The sequence below is a fragment of the Ictidomys tridecemlineatus genome, chromosome X (assembly GCF_052094955.1).
Source record: "Ictidomys tridecemlineatus isolate mIctTri1 chromosome X, mIctTri1.hap1, whole genome shotgun sequence".
Taxonomy (NCBI): Eukaryota; Metazoa; Chordata; class Mammalia; order Rodentia; family Sciuridae; genus Ictidomys; species Ictidomys tridecemlineatus.
Window position 1 is genome coordinate 49,114,298 of NC_135493.1, and position 23,826 is coordinate 49,138,123.

At 31.8% G+C, this 23,826-nt stretch overlaps 1 protein-coding gene across 2 annotated transcripts; it reads right to left on the reverse strand.

Moving 5' to 3' along the window:
- Window positions 1–5,297: 5,297 nt before the first annotated feature.
- Pabpc5 (poly(A) binding protein cytoplasmic 5) lies at window positions 5,298–10,898 on the reverse strand. Of its 2 annotated transcripts, none has more exons than XM_040283717.2 (2): window positions 10,645–10,898; window positions 5,298–9,974 (listed from the first exon to the last, which is right to left on the reverse strand). In XM_040283717.2, the coding sequence occupies exon 2, from the start codon at window positions 9,958–9,960 to the stop codon at window positions 8,800–8,802; it is 1,161 nt and encodes a 386-aa protein (XP_040139651.1). In that variant the 5' UTR covers window positions 9,961–9,974; window positions 10,645–10,898; the 3' UTR covers window positions 5,298–8,799. The 2 variants fall into 2 exon arrangements, with proteins under 2 accessions (XP_040139651.1, XP_005335906.1); XM_005335849.5 differs by having other exon boundaries at window positions 5,298–10,099.
- Window positions 10,899–23,826: the final 12,928 nt, after the last annotated feature.

The following is a 23,826-nucleotide window of genomic DNA, read 5'->3' on the forward strand; positions in this document are numbered from 1 at the left end:
CCAGGAAGGCTGAAATATATGCTATCTTGTCCTTTACCAGAAAATATTTGCAGATCTCTCTTCTGGATATTTTAAGTGTGCATAAGAATCTCCTGGTGGCTATGAGAAAAATGTAGATGTTTTCTTTACCCATTATGCTATGAATATGAGGCTTCCCTCAAAAGTTCATGTTTGAGAGAGGTTAGGAATGTTAAGGTGTGAATGATTAGATTATGAGAGTTTTAACCCAATCATTGTATTAATCCACTTGATGGATCAGTAATTTGAAAGGATTACTATTCTCGGTGATAACTGTAAGCAGGTATGGTATAGCTGGGGGGAGTAGGTCACTGGAGGCATGCTTTGGAAATTCATGTTTCGTCCCTGGAACTGTCCCTTTCTGCTTCCTGGCTGCCTGAGCTGAGCAGCTAATGCAACACCACCATCACCACTGCTAGATTCATTTTGATTCAGTAAGTCAAGATTGAATTCTAGGAATCTGTTTTAACAAAACCACCAAATGATTCTGATACACCTTGAATCAATTTTTGGGAAACACAGAATTGTGACTTTCACTGAGTAGGTTTCAGTGCTATCTTTTTACTAGAGTCATATATAGCTTAACAACAGTGATATATTCTAGACAGTGTTTCCTTATTAATTTCAAGTATATATGAACATCATAGAGAGTGCTTACACAAAGTAGGACTGCTACAAAATCACAAGGTGATGCAATCCTTTTGGATTACTTTTATATATGCCATCTGTCATTTAATGAAACATTGTTATGAGGTACATAATTATAATGTAAACCAAGCTTCCCCACTAGCATACATAAATATCATTTTAAGATCTCTCCAGAGTGAATTGCCACAGGTCTGACATTTACCTTTGGCTCTTTCAGCCAGTCATCCCTTCTCCAATTACCTTTATTAGAGCACAACCTTACTTTGGAACCAAAGCCAGTAATACTAATTTGAGCCTATATGATAAAGGATATATTGTTATTCCTGTGTTCTGTGAGTTTGTTCTTAAGTATCTTTTTATTCTTACTTTATCAAGATTTATCATTTATATATGTATATATGTATCTGTCAACCCATCCATCTATCCATTTATTTATATATCCATCCAATTTCCCTACAAACACAAACATTTTAACTTTACTATAATTACCACTCTTTTTCACACCAGCTGCCATGCAAATCTTGAATTTTAATAAGTATTATCTACTATTTGTGTCATAGTAATTGAGGAATTTGCCAATATTCTTTGAGCAATGTGGGGAAATCTGAGTATAAGTAATAAAACAAAGGATCTCTTAAAAATCAAAACACTTTAGGACATTTTTAGTCATTATTATGAGAAATTAGAAATTATTGATGGAATACCTTATAATTCTAAGATTTCTTGGAGGTTTTGAGAAGTATTTATAGGATTAAAAAAGAAATAATGCATCTTCAGTGACAATTTCAAACATTAAACACTGATGCTCTTTAATGATGTTTCAAGGAGGTGCTACAAGTTCATATTTTTAAGGGCAAAATGTTTACTTTTTCCTACATTCTCTTTGTCCTTTGGGCCAACACAGATGGTATAACAGAGACACATAGCATTCCTCTCACAGTTGTGAATAATTTTTGCAGCTTTTTTTTTTTTTTACCATTTTGTATCCAATCATTACTTGTACAAATTTTGTGAGAAGTCCCCCACTGGGGAGAATGTATTAACAGAATCATAACCTTCATTTTTTCACTGTAAAATTCATTTATTTGCATTTCAGAACACATGTATTAAATTTTATTTGAATCTTTTCTTGTCTTTTTTTAATATTTATTTTTTAGTTGTACTTGGACATAATACATTTATTTTATTTATTTATTTTGACATGGTGCCGAGGTTTGAACACAGGGCCACCCTTGCACATGCTAGGAGAGCACTCAACCACTGAGCCTCAATCCCAGCCTGAATCTCTGAATCTTTTCTGTTTTTAAATAGTAGATTCAGTTTTTTGTTTTTTTTTTTTTGTACTGGATATTGAACTCAAGATGCTTAACCACTGAACCATATCCCTAGCCCTTTTAATTAATTCATTCATTACTTTTAGATACAGTGTCTCACTGAGTTAACTAGGGCCTCACTAAGTTGCAAAGGCTGGATTTGAACTCACAAGCCTCCTCCTCAGTCTGGAGTCACTGGGACTACAGGCATGCTCCACTATAGGTATCTTTTTTTTTTTTAAGAGAGAGAGAGAGAGAGAGAGAGAGAGAATTTTTAATATTTATTTTTTGTTTGTTTTTCAGCGGACACAACATCTTTGTTTGTATGTGGTGCTGAGGGTCGAACCCAGGCTGTGCACACGCCAGGCGAGGGTGCTACCGCTTGAGCCACATCCCCAGCCCAGGGTCTCTTAATAATATATTCTTAATGATCATTTAGGTCATCTACTACAGTGTTAATCATTCACAAAGGTGTAATTTTGATTTTCAGGAAGAGATTCCATACTACTTCATGTATTTAATAACGTTTTCAATTTAATTCAGAAAACTGAATGATAAATTTGCCTTTGCACATCTACCAGGCAAAGATAGCAATAGTCTAAAAACATATGACCAAAATATCAACTGAAACAATTTTCATATCCCCAGGTTCTTGGTCTCAAATTCCAGGATAAATTTTATGCAAGCAATTATTTATATCAAAAATTGAGCTTTAGGGGCTGGGATTATGACTCACAGGTACAGTGCTCGCCTAGCATATGCAAGGCCCTGCATTGTATCCTCAGCACTACATAAAAATAAGTAAATAAGGGCTGGGGTTGTGGCTCAGGAGTAGATCACTAGCCTAGCACATGCAAGGCCCTGGGTTTGTTCTTCAGCACCATATTAAAAATAAATAAATTGATAGTTAAATAAAACTTATTGGGTCAACTGCAACTAAAAAAATAAATATTAAATAAATAAATAAATAAAGGTATTGTGTCCAAATATGATTTAAAAATAAATATTTAATAAAAAACTCAGCTTTAAATGATCTTTATGTTCAAAACTTCTCTGATAAAAATTTGTGGTACTGTTTGCCTGTTTATATATCATTTTGTAATATTTTAAGGAGATATATTTGTGTGTATATATATATATATATATATAAAACAAACTAAAGATAAATATAGACAAAGTGATCCAATTGTCTGAGAAAATTATTCTGTCTAAAGTAAAATTGTTTTTCTTTTGGATACTCCAGTAAAAGGCATACCTGGCTCATACATGTTATTCACTCTCTCATGGTTTTCTTCACTTGCAACAATATATAATAAAAGTTTCAAAAGACTGTATCTTCCTCTGTATTTTTTTATCTGCCTAAAATTTTTTCCTTTACTGTTGTATGTCTTCAGAAAATAAAGCCTGCATATAGATAATTGTATCACCTATATTGCAACTTGAGAAAAGTTGAGCAGTTTCTCTTACCAATATCTCTTAATATGGTAGGAATATGTTTTCAGGCCTCAAAACTTATCCCACATTAAACTATATATTTCTAGTTGTACTATGCAGTCTTTGGAATTCAAATGTTCTAGATCATTATATGAAACCACAATTCCAGACCCCATAGCTTTGTTGTTGCTTTAATTAGCATCATTGTGAAATGTACATTCTTTGAAAAAGTGTATCTTCAGTTAAATACATTCATTCATATAGAAACAGTAGAAAAGTTTTCCACCATCTACTGTGGCTTAACATGCAAATTCTGAAAATTTTTTCTTAACAAATTTGCACAGTGTCACAAACATGCATATCTAATAGCTACAAATAAATTTTGGAATTGATGTTTAGACAAATTACATAAACCAGGAATACCCTACATAATCTTGAGTATTTGCAAGGGTGGGGTTCAGTTTGAATGGAGGTAAGAAAGTAGAGGGGTGTTGATTAGCATCAATAATTCTTTAAGAAAACTCACTTACAATGGAAATACTCCTGAGGTCTAATATCACTGTAGTAGTCATATCAATGATAAGATTACAAATTGAATACAAACTGTGATGCTTCACCTTAAAGCAATATCATACTAGGCAGAATTTTAATGGTTTACAGTATTCATTTACATTTCTAACATGTACATTACTATTTTTCTATACCCCTTCTCTCAGTTATTGGTGAGTTGATTTACAAATATCCCACATTTGCATTTCTATAATGAAAAAGCAAACAAAATTTTGTTTTCTACTTTTTTTCTTTCTCTCTTTAGGAAACAATTTCGTCTTAAATTGCACTGCTTGGTTAATGTCCGCATCATAATGTAATAAAACCACCCTCTGTCAAAAAGAGTACAGTAAGGTATTCATTCCCTTATTCAAGAACAAATTTTTGTGCAATAAAACCACATATTGACATGGCTTAGGAATTCTGAAATACTGAAAAGAATAGCATGCAATTTACTCTCTGTATTTTTTTCATATCATGTATTTAGATTGCCCAAATTTCTCAGACACACGACCTAAAAAAACAGTTTGTGTAAATTAGCTTAAAATTTCTTTTAAATAGCCCCACAGATAGATATATAAACTCCTTGATCTTTCAAAAACATAGTTTACCCTTCTAGATGTTATAAATGAATCCCCAAACAATATAAAATTATTTATTTAACAGTATAGAATGCTTATTTTAAATTCAATGGTCTCAACATCTCGTGTTTCACTTATTGATTAATTCTAAACCAAAGAAAAAATTGACTCTGATGACTGTAAAAGTTGTACTATACAATATCAGCACACATCCCCCTTTTCCTATATTTTCCCTAAAACTCTTTGAATACCTTTTTTAAAAAATGAAATAAACTGTGAAGACCCCAAATTGTTGATGAGAAATTTAGTGAGAAGACTCTTTTTTTGTGTGTGCCAACTAATAGCTATTTAAAAATTGACTGTGACCTTTTGAGGGTGAAAGTACTTGAAATTAATAAGAATTATATATTTAGTATTAGTACTTTTAGCTAGTTAGGCTTTTGTTTCCTCAAATTTCCAATGGTGGCCACATTATTTATAAATACTATGATCCCTTGGAGCCACTAGGGATGGATTAATCCTCTTGAGGCTCCAAGGAACCATTTGTTAGGTTACATTTCAGGGTCAATAAAAAGCATCCAGAAATGTATAAGAATCCATTACAGATGAGCAAACACTAGTATTTCAGGGATAATTGTGGTCATATTGTTCAACATAGTAGCAAGATTGTGCAGAATAATATTGGTCTTGAAGCAGCATACCATTAAATTTTAAATAAGTGTTCAAATAAAAAAATAAAAAGTTTAAAAAAGTGTTACTCCATATATAAACTTTTATTTAAGCTATGACAATTACTAGAAATTTTGTGTTTCAGACAGGCAAATCGACCAAGAATTGGACAAAAATGAAAAACAAAAAAATAACATGAGAATGAATGCATTAGTAAAACATTAACATCATATAAATGAGTCCACATAGCCAAGACCTTATGCATAAGCACCAGTCTATGTGACCAATCAGTTCTGAACTAGTTTTTCATAGGATATTTAATAATATCACATATTGTATAATAACACATTTACTTTGATACATATTAAAATGAAAATTAGGAAGCTAACATCTGGAGGAATATAATTTACATTATGAATGCATTCACTCAACAAGTATGTGTGAAATTCCTACTACATTTCAAGTATTTTTATAGGTACTGGGAACATTTCTATTACCTATCTTCAGTCATTTATTGATATATTTATCATTACTTATTAAAATAAATGACCTTAAATTATGTCATTTATTTACAAGGAACATAGTATTTTTTTCCATTTCCAAGTTTCTCCTTAAAGAAATATGTATTCTTGCCTTTTTACACTGTACTAAAAATATCACTTACACATATAACACTTTTTTCCCCTCAATCATGGATATTACATTAGGACCAGTATGTGTGAAACTTCATGTACATAAGATCCTCCCCCCAAATAACCTTGATGATGAAGGTTTTAAATCACAATATTCTTACTTTTCTTCTCTATGGAGCTATTTAAAGTTTGTACAGGTGACTGTTTTAAAAATATAAGCAAAATAAAACTCATATTATACAGTCCATTCATAACCTAAACATTCACAGTATAGTTTTACTAAATGTACTAGAAAAAGATAAACAATAAATTTCTTTTTAAATCTTGGCATAATTATTTATAGTCTATGAAATTTCAGCAAAAATAAAACACACAAGATTGAAAAATTATGAAGATTAAATGTCATTTATATTTTCCCTCTGATTTTCACCAAGGGAATTTACAGAGTTTATTCAAATGTTTGGCAGGGACATAAACACAAGGATTTTACCAGGACTTTGGCATATTTTAATTTCTCCTGTTTTTTGTTAATACAGTCTGACCTTTGAAAAATAGAAATAATTTAAATACATAATCCCCAAAATTTGCATTAAATACTTATTCTTGATCATTTTCACTTTGTAGACATCTTTCTAGATTTATATTGAATCAAAACATTTGTAAAACATGGAAGCTAACACTGATATTTTACGTTTATAAGTTTAAATAAAAACTGGTACTATATATAAAGAAACAGAGAGTATATGTGATAATTACCAATGTAACTATTTAAAATTTTATTTGATATGTCAAAATGAACACAATAATGTAAAGCAACTAGATTCGTAACATATGAGAAAACTGTCTCCTGTTCTATAGATTTCCACTTGTCAATTTAAGTGCAGATTATATATTAAAGTTTTTCCTAAATTGTGTTAGATATATATATAAGATGTGCATTTTAATTTGCTAGCAGATATAATCTTTTACATCATGGAGATACTTTTTTCTCTGAACACATATAATTCACAATGTTTTTAAGAAAGAGATGTTCATCATGGTATTGTTTATAAATGTAAAAAAATATTGAAAACATATAAACCTTTTTTAACAGCAACCTTTTATATACATTATAGTATATCCACACAATGGAATACTATGCAATCACTAAATTAATATAAATTGATCTTTATTGCCATGAAAATATGATTATGGTTCAGTTTATAATTAAAAACAATATAAGTAGTAAGTGTTTTAAGTAAAAAACACATGACCTTACATAGGAAAAAAGATATGACAGATATGCACATACTAAAAATATTAATAGTGGTTATCTCCAAATTGTGATTATTTTACTACCTTCTTTTGCACTGTGTACATTTTTATAATGATCAAATATTATGTTTATAATTAAAAAACAGTGATTTTTATTTTGAAAATACCTGGTCATAAATCACATTAAATTTGTAGGTAAACCGAAACAGTTTTTTCTCATTATTTTATAGTTCAAAAGGTTAACAAGTGTTAATAAAATTATATATTTATGTTGTAGTATGTATGAAAATGAAGATTTATATATAATGAAATAAGAACCAAATAACAATATAAACAAAGCATTTTCTTGTGTTTGAATATGTGGTAGAAGTGAATCAGATTATATAAAATCAGTTATTTAAATTTTACATAAATTAGGTATTTATCTCCTTCTCAAATGGATTTGAACTGGTATGCATAAGAAAGGCAATGAAAACGATATAAATGCAATATGGATGGGAGGCAGACAACGAGAAGAGGGAACTGCAAGTGAAATGTGGAGAATTTGCAATCTAGAAGTTGACTGACATAAGTAACATCAGTATCAAACAGAAACATTATTTTTTCTGAATTTCCAAGCAGCCACAGACATAAACACAACTGTGTCAAGTTAAAGGTTCTCACAATGGACGGAAACCAAGAGACAACCTGTTCCATAACTTTGAAACTTCTGTGTTTGTTATCATATGGATACATTCAAGAATTTACAAGGGATAATAATATGCTTAATATATGATCTTTAAAGTAGTTTTCAACATAATTCTATACATTATTTAATATTAACATTGACACTTGATAAAAGATGAAGATAAAATATTAAATTATCTATGGATAAAGGCAATTTAGTGTAGTTATTCATCTTTTTAATTTAACATTACCTATGTATGAACTAAGGAATTTAGAAATATAAGAGTGGTCCTTACAGCGTCCTGGAATATCAAATATTCCTTGAAAGGTATATAAGATGCAAATCATAATTTAAATAGCCACTACATAAAATGTTAATTTCCAAAGGTACTTATTGTGAAAACAGGGCATGAAGTTAATACAGAACTCCCAACACTACTTAAAGCCACTACCAATTCTGCAATATAGTCACAATATATTTAAAAGGGAAAAATACAAATAAATAAGGGAAGAAAAGAGAAATCTCACATCTTTCTAAAAGAATATTCATATTAAATAATGATTTAAGTGAAATTATGTATATGTTTATTGGATCATTTTCCAATAAACATTTTCCCCTGCTCTGCTGATTTCTCAAACAGCAAGTTAGAAGTTTTCACTGTGATGGACTCAAAAGTAAGGACAATGCCAAGAACATTTTTATGGAAGAAATTAAATGAAGTATTATTGAATTAAAAAAGGAAATATACTCAATCAACTGCCTCACCTTGGCTGTTCAGGAAAAATGTGGAATAAATTTTATTCTACATATCACTAAGGATATTATATCAAAAATTGTATAAAAGGACAATTTTACAATTAGAAATTATGTTCACTAAAATGAACAAGTCTTTCTAGTTTCACTTTGTTTTCAAAAGAAAGTATTCACTTAAAAAACAACAACAACAACTGTGAATTGGCATAAAATAACCCCTTATCACAAAGGAGCCTGAACTAGGCACCAGCTAAGGCTGAAACAAATTGAAATTCTGATTCTCACCACCTGCGCCTGGCCTGGCCCAGGGTGACATGCAGGGGCTTGGAGCCCACTACTCGACCATTCATCTCATCCACTGCTTTGGTAGCCTCTTCAAAAGAAGAAAAGCAAACAACACCAAAACCTTTGCCTTGCCCTACTTCCATCATCACTTTGGCTCTGCTAATTGATCCAAATGAAGAAAATTCCTCCTTCAGTTTTTCATCATCGATGGTCTCATCCAGGTTTTTAATATAGATAGGCACCCCCGGAGGTCGACTTTTTTCTTTTAATCTTAGCCGTTCAAATCTCCGCCTTAACTCAGCTAGGCGTTCAATTTTCTTCTGTGCTCGCCCTACATACAGGACTTTCCCATCAATTGACTTTCCATGCAGGTCTAGCACAGCCTTTTGGGCAGCCTCGTGTGTCTCATACCTTACAAACCCAAAGCCTTTAGATTTCCCACTGGCATCTCTTATTACCTTTACACTCTCAGTTGGCCCATATTCACTGAAAAGTTCCTTCAGTTTTTCGTCATCCATGTCATCTCCAAAGTTTTTAACAAAAACATTAGTGAATGTTGCTCTATCCCTGGTTCTGACTTCAGCTGCACGCTCTTCTGGGAATTTGAATCTACCAACGTATACCTGGCGATTGTTCAGCCGAACTCCATTCATGTGCCAGATGGCCCTATTGGCAGCGGCCAGGCTGTCAAAATGCACATAGGCATAACCCTTAGAGCCATTGTCATCACATACAACTTTGCAGGAGAGAATGTTCCCAAAAGCTGAAAACAAATAGAACAGGGCCCTATTGTCAATTGATTTATCCAGGTTTTTGATGAATATATTTCCAACACCAGACTTTCTTAAGCGGTCATCTGGCTGTGACCACATGAGGCGGAATGGTTTGCCATTAATCAAATCAAAATTCATGGTGTTCAGGGCCCATTCAGCATCCGCTGGAAAGCGGAAGTTAACATAGCCATAGCCCAGGGGGCTGCGGGTCACTGGGTCACGGCAGATTCGGGTGAAACGCAGAGGGCCAGCGGGCCTGAACTTCTTATAGAGCATGTCCTCAGTGACATCAGGGTCCAAATCACCCACGTACAGGGCGGCCTTGAGGTACTTCTTTTTCTTGCCAGCAGGATTAGGCTCCCCGCTCCCCATCTCTCTTAGCATAGAGAGGAGGCTCTCTTGGGAAAGAAAAAAAAAAGGCTGTTTTCTCTAAACTATGGGCCAAACAGCTGCTCACGAACAGAATAACCCAAGGCAGGCGAAGGCAAGCTAAAAGCAGACTCAATCACTGTTGAGGCTGAGGCTGAGAAAATGAAGTTCAGAAACAGCTGGTCAGCAGGCTCAGAACAAACGCATCAGACAAAAAGGCACCCCAATAACGAATCTGTTCTCCCTGAGGGGACTTAAATTTTTCACCCGTGCAGATTTAAAATCAGTTTCAAAAGCCAGTATTAGTAACGAAAATTCTCTTTCCCCTTTAAATTTTAAGAAATCACCAAGCAGCTGGCTGGTTCCCCACATCTAGCATTGCCAACAGAGGCCTTGAGACCGGTTTTCTGTATAAATATAGGCCTCGAGCTCCTGTTGGTTTAAAATGCTATCAACAAGGGCAGGGGCCGAGTGTGTATTCCTCCGCCGCTGCCTAGCTGGCCGAGGTTTCAGGCAGGCTAGCAGCTTACTAAGGCCGCTCTGCACTCAGCGTCAGCGAAAGGGCATACTAGACACTTGGTGCGTTGGGATCAGCAGACAAGCTGCTGACACCGAATCAGACAGAAAGACAGACAGACAGACAAACGCGCGGGGAACCGGAGACCGCCCAGATACCCAAGATGCCCACTGGGTACGGACCGAGTGAGGCGCGGTGATTTCAGAAGCTTGAAGCTCGTGGCAGGTCCGGAGGGACTGACTCACAGACGCGTAGAGAGGGTCAGCTCAGACGCGAGGCGGGTCCGGACAGATGCAGGGCGGAGTCAAGAGAAGGGCAGATGCGCGGCGGGCGGGCCCTGAGGGGACCGGTGGACTGGGGTTGCTTACCTCAGGATAGACCGATCAAGGGACCAAGAGCTTATAGCTGTGGTAGAGTGCGGGCGGGGCGTGAGGAAACCCGGAACCGTGCTAAGTAACTTCCCGCTTGCTCTGTGCCAAGATTAAAAAAAAAAAAAAAAGCAAAAAAAAAATCAATATGATTTTTTCTTTTAAAATTTGTACTTATTTATTTAAAAATTTAAAATATTTTCTTTATGCTGTTCATCCCCAAATCAGAGGAGGTTATGACAATGGCAGAAAGAAATCATAAGATTTTTTTTTTTTTTAACTAATACCCTAAATCATGTTGCTTAGGAAAGCGGATATAAATACTTTCCTGAGTGCTTTGGAAAGTCAAAGTTGATTGCTGGACTGGGCTCCCAGTCTAGTGCTAAATGATCACAGGGTCAAAGAGAACACCCAAGCCATGTTGTGTTTGGCCTTTATCCTTACTCCATTAATTTCCAGCATAATGGTACCATTATCCCGAGGTAGCAGGCAGAATTCTTTCCTTTGCTTCAGTAATATTATGGTTTTAATGACTGGAGAGTCATAAAATGGCTTTTGATGGTTTCTAGTGCCAAAACATGTTGAAGCTGTTAAACTGAATTCAGAATCATAATTATAAAACCTCAGTTAAAGAGAGTTACAGAGATCTGCAGATTCTGTGCAAAATATATAATTAATATGATAAATGAAGTAAACATGTTAAAGTATTACACAATTATGTATTTGAAAATGAGTTGTCAACTATAAAAAATTGCAGGGAAAAATGTTGTGAGATTAGATTCAACTAGAAGTCTTTCCCCAAAAGACATCATCACTTCAGAGTTTTGAGAAATTTGGAAGAAATTTAACTCCCACATTAAAAAAAAATGACAAAAAAATTGCCATGATTTATCATGCACAAACTAATCCTTGAGAAGCCCCATGCTCAGTTCCCTCCACCACCAAAGAAAACCCAAACAAAACCATTTATCAGTACTCTTATACTGGAAAAGGTCCTGGGGAAAAAAGAATCCAAGAAAAGGACGCTACCTTAATGTATGTTTTCCTAAGAAGTTCTTAGAATTCTAAATTTAGGTTAAATTTAGGTGCTGCTCCATTTTTTACATTTTACAGTTTCTATTAAATTGTACATTTGGGGAGCGATGACATTTATTCAGACTTATTGCTTACTCAAAAATTTAGTTGTTTTCTTTATTGTGTTCTTGTGCTGGCTTTCTAGGGTTCTATGACACATAGTAAATAAAAGTCTATTCTAGGACACAGACTATATGAAAAAAGGCAAATATGAAACAAATATTATACATATAGAATAATAAAACTGATCTTATAACATGAACACAGTGACCTACATGGGAAAACACTTGTGAACATCTGGTTACTTTATTGCATTTTACACAAGTTTTTATAAACATCTTGTCAGGGCCAGTAGTGTTGCTCAGTGGTAGAGTACTTGCATAATACATATAAAGCTCTGTGTTTTATCCCCAGTACCACAAAAAGCAAAATCAAAATAATAAAAATAAGCATATTTCATTACATGCCTGAGTATCAATTGATTAAAACTCTGGTCTGGTTTTTATTTTTTCCTCATTTAAAATATTACTTTATTTTAAATGCTATATTAGAATTAGAAATGCAAAGAATCTTTTCAATAAACTCAGCATTGAAACAAATAAATATTTTCATTTGTTTGTGTGACCATCTAAATGTTTTCTGTATTCAAATTTAATCATCCATATTTTCTCTAAGATTATAAAATTAGGTCCCTAAAATACATATTTTCAAAATAACTTTCTCTCTAGGCTTACCAGAAATTTGGAGTCATTGCAATTTGGGTAGATTACTAGCTACTAGTATTCTGAGGCTACAGCATCAAAAATTCAGGGGTATATTGGGCATGGCAAAGCCATGGTTCAAAAATTTAAAAAAAAAGTGATGTAGCTCAGTAGTAAAACACCTGTAGGTTCAAGCCCCAGTAGGAAAAAAAAATGGCTATACTATCCAAAGAGAGCTATAGATTCAATTCAGTCCCAGTCAAAATTGCAATGGCATTTTTATATAAATAGAAAAACAACCAGAAATTCATATGGAGCCAAAGTATTCTTGAAAAAGAAGAAAATGCTAGAGGTACTTTAATTACAAAGCTACAATAATTGAAACATCATCATACTGGCATAAAAGAAAATGTGTATATCAATGGACAGAATAAAGAGCACAAAAATAAATGTACAAACATATACAGTCAACTGATCTTTGTAGAGTGCCAAGAACCATAAAGAAGAAAGGATTGTCTCCACAATGGTGTTTAGAAAACTCAATAACCACTTGCACACAATAAATTTGGACTATCACTTCATACCTTGCACAAAATCATCTCAAAAAAATATATTATGATTAAAGATTCATACATAAGACCTAAAATTATATAATTACTGAAGAACACCTGGGAAAACTTTATGACATCATTCTGTTATTTTTTCATTGGTTCTTTTAAGTTAAACATGACATTGGAATCCATTTTGTTAAAATTATACATGCATGGAATGTATCTTATTCTAATTAGGGCCCAATTCTTGTGGGTGGATACAATGGTAGGATTCACTTAGGTATTTTAATATGAAAATATTTGATTTATTTTAATGTCTTTCCTATTTCTATATTCCTCCCTTCCTTTCCTTCCCCTTTGTCTAATCTGCTGAACTTCTCTTCTTTCTCTACCCTCCTTTATTGTGGTTTAGCTTCCACATATCAGCAAAAACATTTGGGTTTTGTTTTTTAAGGATTGGCTTATTTCATTTAGCATAATAGTTTTCATATCCATCCATCTACTGGTAAATGTCATAAAGTCATTCTTCTTTATGACTGAGTAATATTCCATTGTGTATATGTGCCACATTTTCTTTATCTGTTTTTCTGTTGAGGAGCTTCTTGGTTTGTTCCATAGCTTTATACTGTAACTTCTGCTGTTATCAAAATTGATGGGGCCACATCACTGTAGTATACTGATGATGGCAATTATCAAACAATACAAGTAACAACAAATGTTGATGAGGATATGGGGGGAAAAGAATACTCACATTGTTGGTGGAACTGCAAGTTGATGTAACCCCTTTAGAAAGCAGTATTGAGATTCCACATAAAACTATAAATGGAGCCATAAGTTTACGTATTTACCCACTCCTCAGTATATATCCAAAGGATTTTAAATCAGTATACTACAATGACACTTGTCTTGACAATGGATTTGTATGTGACACACAAAACTACATGTAACAAAAGTGAAAATAGAAAAGTGAGACCATGTTAATCTAAAAAAAAGATTCTTCCCAGCAAAGGAAATTATCAACATAGTGTAAAGTTAGATTATGGAATGGGGAAAATACTTGCAAATCATAAATCTGATAAGAGGTTAACATCTAAAACATATTAAGAACTCCTACAACACAATAGAAAAATTAAACACACACAAAAACAGAGAAAAAGAAAAAAACTTGAATAGACATTTCTCAAAAAAATAAATAAAAATGGCCAGTGAATATATTAAAAGATAAAATATATCAAATATACTGTCATGTATAACTAAAAAAGAACAAATTTTAAAAGAAAAGATACTCAACTTCAGTAATTCTCAAGGAAATGAAAATCAAAACCACAGTGAGATATCACCTCACATTTATTTAGATTGCTATGATTGAAACATTAAATTATAACAAATATTGGCAAGGATATGGAAAAAAGTAGAATCCATGTGCACTGTTGATGAGAATGAAAAATGGTACAATTGATGGGATAAACAGGGAGCTTTCTCAGAAAATTAAAAGTGGAATTGCTGGGTATACATTAAAAAGAACTGAAATCAGGATTTTAAAGGGATATTTTCATTCTCTTATTAATTCTCAGTACTATATAGAAGAGTAAATATATGGAAACAATGTTAATATTCATTGATGGATGATTGGATAAAGAAAAAGCAGTAAATTACTTGAAACAGAACATGACTGGCCTATAAAAGAAGGAAATCCTGATACATGTGACAACATGAAAAAAAACTTCAGACCATTATTCTATGTAAAAAAAATCACAGAGGAAAAATACTGCACAATTCCTCTATATGAAGTCCATAGAATAGTCAGGTTAATAGAAAAAGAGAGTAGAATGGTGAGTGCCAATAGCTGGAGAAATGGCAAATAGGCAAATGGAGGAAAGTGTATAAAACTTTGGTAAGGCAAGAAGACAATGCTCTGGACACCTGTTGTGGAACATTGTACCTATGGTTAAATAATATTGTGCTCTTAAATTTTTGTTAAGTGTTCATGTAAAACCACAAGAATGAGATCCTAATTAGCATAAGTTATAATCCATTTATGAATAATATGTCAAATATACTTTACTGTCATGTATATCTAAAAAGAATAAATAAATTTAAAGAAAATAGTTTCAAGTTGATCTTAATTTTTTTACCACAATAAAATACAATCATGCATTCAAAGAAATCTGTGTTATAAAAATTATTAGAAAAAATTAGCTACATTTTGGGTTAGTTTGGCTCTTCTTAAGGTTATTTTTTAAATATGAAAATATTTAACTTACCAAGAATGAGTGTATATATTTAAAGTGTACAATGTGATTACTTGATGCACATTGTGTAATGACTATCACAATCAAAATATACAGCACATCTTAGAATTCTCATTTAATTTGATTCTATTACTTTAAAATGATACATAGAATACTACATATGAACTTATGTAATTACTATGTATTCACAATCCAGTTTATCTGGAGTTTTATATCATATGTCGAATCATCTTTTCTGGTATGCTGCATTGAAATAGGTGATTTTTCTCTTAAAACATCGTGTAGACCCAAATCCTTGTTTTGTGCCTAATAACATACTAATTATTCAGGATATTCTTCTGAAATACGGTGCGACTCCTCTTGCATACCTCTCAGTCATTCCTATTAATCCATATAATAGGCAACAGAAACTGTTTAACCATTTTATTTCAAAATTGATTACTATTTGGATGCTTTGTTACATAAGCAATAATTATATTAATCAGGAATTATATTTAAAAGGTAAAGTACCTTCATTTTCTATCTGTACTTTAATTCTTTAGTAAATTAATCCATAAGATCAAGAGAGGAAATACACATTTTAATTATTTTTTATGTTCCTCAATAAAAAATCATCAGTAATGCTTACCTTGTAAATTATACTATAATTAAAATTAAAATAATCATTCATTGACTTGGAGCAATACCTAAACTCTAACGTATTCCCATTAGAAATATAGCCCTCTTTAAATATTTAAATTTAAATGGAATAAAACAACCATAATGTTTCAAATGGGTCTTGGGATAATTAACACTGACTAAAGGTACTCTGTGTCTCAATTTTTCCCATTTATTTCTTTTCATAACCTGTTTGCCATTATTTATAATAGACATTGGTTGCTGATACACTCTTGAAATTGATGTACTATTTAGACTAAAAAGTATTCATTAATAATGAGGGTGATATTTCTCTTTACTAATTTAATTACCTATTTTGGTTCCAATAATATTTAAATGACTTTTAGTATGTTTGGTCACATTATTCATCAACTTAAGTGAGTTCTGTTTCAATGAGCTAGCTAACATGTATGCTTCAATTATCTCTCTCAACACAGTATACATTATTCTTCACATAACTGTTTTTAGAACTTATCCAATTTTCATGACATTTGATATCTGATAATATCAAAGTACATTTTAACATTTGTAGTTTATTGACATATAAAATGTATTTATTTAAGGTCCCCTATTATTAGGCACCATGCTAAGCAAGAGGAATAACATGTTGAACAACAGATGTAATCTCTGCTATATATGCTAGCTTACATTTTAATGGGGAATGTCATGGCCAAATTTTAAAAAAACAATAATTCTAATTTATGGTAAATCTGTATAGAAATATACTGAGTGCTGTGAAAACAGTTAATAATGGAGAACAGACTAAAACAGACAATCTTGAAATATAAGGGACACTAAATACTTATAAAAGGTTTAAATAAATGTATGCTATAGATACAGTGAGAAATCATTACACTGAATGAGCTCTATAGATCCCAGAAAATAAGTCATTACAGATTTCTTGAATAGCAGTTGAGTGAGATATTATATAGTCATATTGAAAAGAATATATATTCAGAATCTGTTATTTTTGTGGTAGTGTTTATTTGCTTTTGGAAGTAATGAGTCGAGCATTAAATTTGGTACCTGTATTAGACTTTTCCACAAACTGAGTTCTTAGAAGAATTACAGAGAAATTTAATCAATCAGGTGAATGAATTGTCCAAGTAAATAAGAATACAAATGTTCCAAATAACTTTGTTTATATTCATAGACACTCTTTTTGAAATTTAGTTCTATCAGTTTTGTTTATTGTTCCCAGCATATGCTGTTGTGATATTCTTGTCCCCCCTTCCGTCTTCCTCTCTCTTCTTTTTTTGGCCAAGCTGGAGTGATGGTTCCTGATTTAGAACAGAAAGATAAAAGTGCTAAATATATTTCTTTGCATTACTGAGCTATGACTGTTCATATCTTCTGTATTGTAATTATCTTACAATTACTACATTCGGAAAGCTAATTTGAAATTTAAAAACAAATAAGCAAAATAAATAAAAATGAAGAAACCTCTAGAATGAAAATATATTAACTTTGAACTTATTTTTTTCCACTTAGGAAGCCTCAGAAATGATTGAAAATTAAATAATATGTAGCACATTTTGTGTATTAAATTTCAACATATATATATATATATATATATATATATAAAGAGAAGAAGGGAATTATATATATTTATATATATATATATTTATATATATTTCAATTTCTTTATATATATATATATATATATATAAAGGAGAAGAAGGGAATTATGTGTATATATATATATATATATATATATATATATAGTATAATTTGTAATTTGAGACCATAATCAATTTTAACTTCCTGATCATTTCCTTAAGAGGAAATATATATATTATATGAAGGGATTTATATATATATAATTCCCTTCTTCTCCTTTTGAAACTCATCTTCAAAACCTTTTATTGATTTTGTTATTTGAAGAAAACCACTTCTAATCTATTAGATAACTCTTTTTCACTTATGTCTTGTTCTTATTTGGGGTCCTTGACCATCATTTCTGAATGAAATTTAAGATCCTATGAAATATCTTATAAATACTGAACTTTCAAAGAAAATATATTTTCTAAGCTCTTATTCATTTTAGTAGAATTGGAATTATCTAAAAATGACTAAATTGAGGAGCTTTCTCACAATCAACAAATATTTAGGGTGTGTGCCTCTCATAGCCAAGGCAGAGAAGATTAATAAGTCTTATGCCACTGAGCTTGTACTTGGTTTCATCACAGATTTGGCAAGCAAGATGTCACCTATTAGAGATCACAGTTCCTCTGAGTTTGTTATTACTTATTACTTTAGTGTGGAATAAATATAGCAATATTATCAAAAAATTTATCATTTCTAGCTTTCATCATACTACTTTTAGCAAGCAGGAAGTATGACCATTTATTTCTGAACCAAAGGAGAATTTTCTGCTACATATATTATATGAAAAGATTAATAATTATTGCATTATGAAGCTTATTTATTCTTCTTAGCGAAGCCTTTGACTTAAAGAAACATCATTCTAAACTCAAAGTATTTTAGCTTCAACTGAGTATATGTAATTCACCTTTTTGTGTGTCAAATACTATTTTCATAAAACATTGAACATCAAAATTTACACTATGAACTATACATATTGCTTTCTATAATATGACTTTCCACCATAAGACTTTAGGTTTATAAAAAGGAGATTATTTAAAAAACAAATTCATCTGTTGATCTTAATTAAGGCTTAATAAATAAACTTTTAAAAATATTTTTTAGTTGTTGATGGACCTTTATTTTCTTTATTTATTTATATGTGGTGCTGAGAATTGAACCCAGTGCCTCACACATGTGTGGCAAGCACTCTACCACTGAGCCACAACCGCAGCCCAAATCCTCAATCTTTTAGGATAGAAAAAGTAAGACAAATCAGTGATACAGCTTTTCTTACTCTAACAGACATATACATTTGGTTGAAACAATGGTAGCAATTTTCACTTTCTATACTGCAAATATATACTCATTTATCTTTGTAATAACATTTTTGTTAAATTAATATTAATGGAAATTTATCTATAGAAAATTAACATTCACATATTTTACTTTAATTTTATGAATTCATCCTATGTTCCCCAAAATTGGATGTATATTCTAAGTAGCTTTATTCTTCCTTTCTTCCTTTCTTTCTTCTGTGTGTGTGTTTGTGTGTGTGTGTGTGTGTGTGTTTGTGTGTGTGTGTGTGTGTGTGTGTGTATGCATGTGTGATTTTAAGAAAAATTCTGTGAGCTCTTAAGGAAATGATCAGGAAGTGAAAATTGATTATGGTGGCAAATTACAAATTATACTATGAGCTTGAGTCTACATTGACTTTATCTTTCTTCCGCTTTTATGTCCATCCAGGTCCTCAACCTATTGAACCATGCCAACAAAATTCAGCGGTGTCTCTCTCCCTCACTTTGCTGTCCCACGATGCCAATCATCTCTGGCAACATTTTCAGTGACACACCAAAATGTCTCTGAATCTTATGTGTGTCTGAATCCAGTTAAATTGACTGTCCAGATTAACTATGACAATTGTCACATTATCTTCCAAAGTGGCTATAACATTCTGCACCCAAAATGAAGAGTTCTCTTTCTCTATATTCTCTTGAGTATTTAGTGTTGTTCTGGATTTGGCACATTCTAATAGTGCTGCAGTGGTATCTCATGTTGGTTTTAATTTGCATTTTCCTAATGACATAATGTGGAGCATCTTTTCATAAGCTTATTTGCCATCTATGTATGATGTTCTTTGTTGAGGTGTCAAGGTTTTTGGCCATTTATTAATCAGATTGTTTTATCATTGAGTTTCAAGAGTTTATTTTATATTTGGATATCAGTTCTTTATTAGATTTGTCTTTTACAAATATTTTCCCAAAATCTGTGGATTATCTTCTGATTCTCTTGACAGTGTTTCTGCAAGAGCACAATTTTGATTTTAATGCAGGACAGCTTATTAATTTTTCCTTTCCTAGATCATGCCTTTGGTGTTTTATCTAAAAAGTGATCATCAATTCTAGGGTCACCGAGGTTTACTCCTATTGCTCTCTTTGTGTTTTATGTTTAAGTCATATATAATTCCCAGTTAATTTTGTAAAGAGTATAAGTTTTTTTTTAATTTCTGATTAATGTTTTCTATGTGTACATCTGATGGTTTCCAGAATCATTTATTGAAATGACTATCATCTCTCTATCATCTCTCTTTGCTTCTTTTTGAAACATCAGTTGACTATATTTATCTGGGTCTATTTTTTTGCTGTCTGTTCTGTTCATTGATTTATGCATCTATTCTTTAGTCAATACCACATTGTCTTCATTACTGTAGCTTTACAGTAATTCTGAAATTCATTAAATGATAGCCATCCAGATTTGTTCTTCTTCCATATTGTGTTGACTATCCTGGATCTTTTGCCCATCCATATAAACTTTAGACTTGATTTGTAGATATCCACAAAATAACTTTCTAGTTTTGTGACTCTGATATCCTTGAATATATAGAATAGTTTGGGAAGAAATGATATCTTGAAAATTTTAAATCTATTTTTTGTCAATTTGAAGAAGTTCCCTGTTACTCATAATTTTTTGAGATTTTCTGTATCATGGATAGATTTTTATTCTATCAAATTGTTGTCTGCATCTACTGAAATATGATATTCTGATTTTTCTTCTTTAGTCTACTAGCACAATACATTATTTGATTTCAAATATTGAATGAGAATTGCCTAATTGGAAATATATAATTTTATGCATTTCTACATTTTATTTGCTGATATTTTCTTGGTGATTTTTATATTTATGTGCATGAGCAGTATTGGTCTTTAGTTTCCCCATTTTGTATAATTTTTATCTGGTTTTACTACAGGGGAATGTTCACTTGGATAAAATGATTGAGGATATATTTCATCTCTTTAATTTTCTATAAAAGATTGTAAAGAAATGATGGAATTTCTTCTTAAATATTTGGTGGAATTCACCAGTGAAATCATCTGTGAATAATACTTTATATTTTGGAGGGCTTTAAATATTGTTTCAATTTATTTAATGGATATAGGACCATTCATAAGATCTATTTATTGTATGATTTTAGAAAATTACATTTTGGAATAAATCATTCATTTCATCTAGGTTATTGAATGTATGGGCTTATGGTTGTTTATTTTTCTTTATTCCTTTGATTTCTATGGTACCGCTAATAATGGATCTTCTTTCATTTTTTATATTAGTCATTTTAATATTTATCCTTTTTTTCTTAGCTCCAGGAATTTCACCCTGGTATTTGAAACAAGAAAGAATAAAGCAGAACATCCTCTTAATTTATCATTCCAAATTATGGAAGAAAAACTTACTTGAAAGCCATACTGCCAACCCAGAAAGTTTCTCCTCAGATTCCCTTGCCTCAAATTTGTTTCTCAGTCAGTTCAAATTCTATTGAATAACTGGGTACAAACATTACAGAGGCCATGTCCAAATGGCTACCTTTCTCTCTGTTGGAATCACTAAGGTATTTTACTTTGGTCTTGATTATAAGAACCTAGTATGTGTTCTATTTTTAAACACATGCCCAGAGATTCATAAAATTTACTTGTCTTTTAAAAGAGCCAATTGTTAGTTTCATTGATTTTATCATAATTTTCTATTTTTATTTTATTTCATCTCATTTACTTGTTATATCATTTATTATGCTTCCTTGGGAGATAATGGCATTTTTCTAGTTTCTGGAGAGAGAAAATTATTTTATTAATTTTATATATTGCTTATTTTTAGCATATGCATTAAATGGATGGATATATTTCCTCATAAGCACTGCTTTTGTAGCAACTCACAACTTTTGATTAAGTTGTATTTTTGTGTAGTTCAGTTATTTCTTAATTTCTCTTGAGACTTATTCTTTGATCCATGTCTTTTTTAAAAGTCTGTTGGGAAATTGTAAGTATTTTATGGTTTTCCAGCTATTTTTGTTGATTTTCATTTTAATTTCATTATTTTTGGACAGCATATGCTCTGTGTTTTCTGTTTTTTATATTGTTTTTATATTCTTTTACTGAATACATAATATCTGGCATTCAATAAATGATTACAAGACAAACTAAAGACAATATAATAGGAAGATTAAAGACAAAAATGAAGCATCAACAAAGAACTAAATCTGACAGTGATTTGGTGATTATCTGGTAGAGAATTCAAATTAATTAAAGTTAATATACTAAAGGATCTACTCGAGAATGTACACAACATGACGATAGATGGATAATGTAATTTGAGAGAATTGAAACTCTATGATACTACAAAAAAAATTGCTAGAAAAAGCAATGAAATGAAGAATGTCTTTCATTAGCTTACCATTAACTAGGACAGCCAATCAGTGGTTCAAAGGTAGGACAATAGATTCTTCTCAAACCAAAATGCAGGAAGAAAAAGATAAATAGACCACAATATCCAGGAACTATGGGACAATTAAAAATGTGTAACATATCTTTAGTGGGAGTTCCATAAGGAGAATAAATGGGAGAGAAAGAAGAGAAGAAGAAATGTTTAAATAATTTTTGTTGATATTTTTAATAAATGACACAACAAAAGATCTAGGAAAACCCAAAATCTAACAGGATGAATAACAGAAAAATTAAAACTACTTATATTATATACAAATAACAAATATTAAAGATAATTTTTTAAAATCTTAAGTAAAACCAGATGATTTGACCTGAATTGCTGTGTCCCCCAATTTATATGTTAAGTGTCAATCACCAATATGCTTATTTTAGGGGGCAAAAATTTGAGGAGGTGGTTAAGTCATGAGGGTAGAGGCTCCATGAATGTCTTTTCCCTGAAGATATGTTTTTTGTTATATTTTTATTTCCAGTTTTTACTTTGGTACCATTATATAGTTTTCTTAGATCTCCTTTGTGTTTAAGTCCTTTGGGTACAATATGTACTGCAGCAGGGTTGTAGAGCATCATTGTCTCTGGTGCCACATGGTTATGGGGATGCCAGCAACCCATACTGGTGTGGGACTAGGAGCATTGGTAAGGTGTCCTTTGTGCTTCCACTCTGAACTTATGCATGTCTGATTGGTAAACTCTCCATGTGTCAATGTGGCATAAAAGAAGTCCAGCAGATTAAAATTTAATTCTTGTCAATCATCTGAATTTCCTTGTTGGCATAATAATAAAGAGTTATGTTGAGGGTACTGACCCATGAGCCTTTTACAGTGGTATATGTGAGCAAAGCAGGGAATTTATGGTGGTCTTTGAAATTTTTATAAAGTGACCTTGTCTTTGTTGCACCTGATCTTTTTAGATTAATATTCTAGCCATGATTATGAGATCATTAGAAAATTAGATGTAAGTACAATTACTGGATTGCAACATACCAATTTTGTGTTGGAGATACAGAAAGTGTTCCTATACATGGAAAGGGAACCACTTAACTCCTGAAATAACAGAGGTTAAAAAAATACTAACAATATTTATGTTTTAGAATTTTCACTACACAAATAAAAATGACTGCTTTGGCTCTTCCAGATTGTTCAAAATATCATTGTGTTAGTCAACTTTGCATTGCTGACTTTTCATTGTTGTGACCAAATACCTGACAAAATAATTTAACAGAGGAAAAGTTTATTTTGTCTTCACAGTTTCACCTCAGGTAATGATCAGTTGACTCCCCAGCTCTGGGCCTGAGGTAAGGCAACAAACACATCATGGAGGAAAGTCAGGAAGAAGAGAAAGAAAGGCAGAGGCTATAGACTGGTATAGTCCAGGTCACATCCCCAGTGAACTATTTCTTCCAACC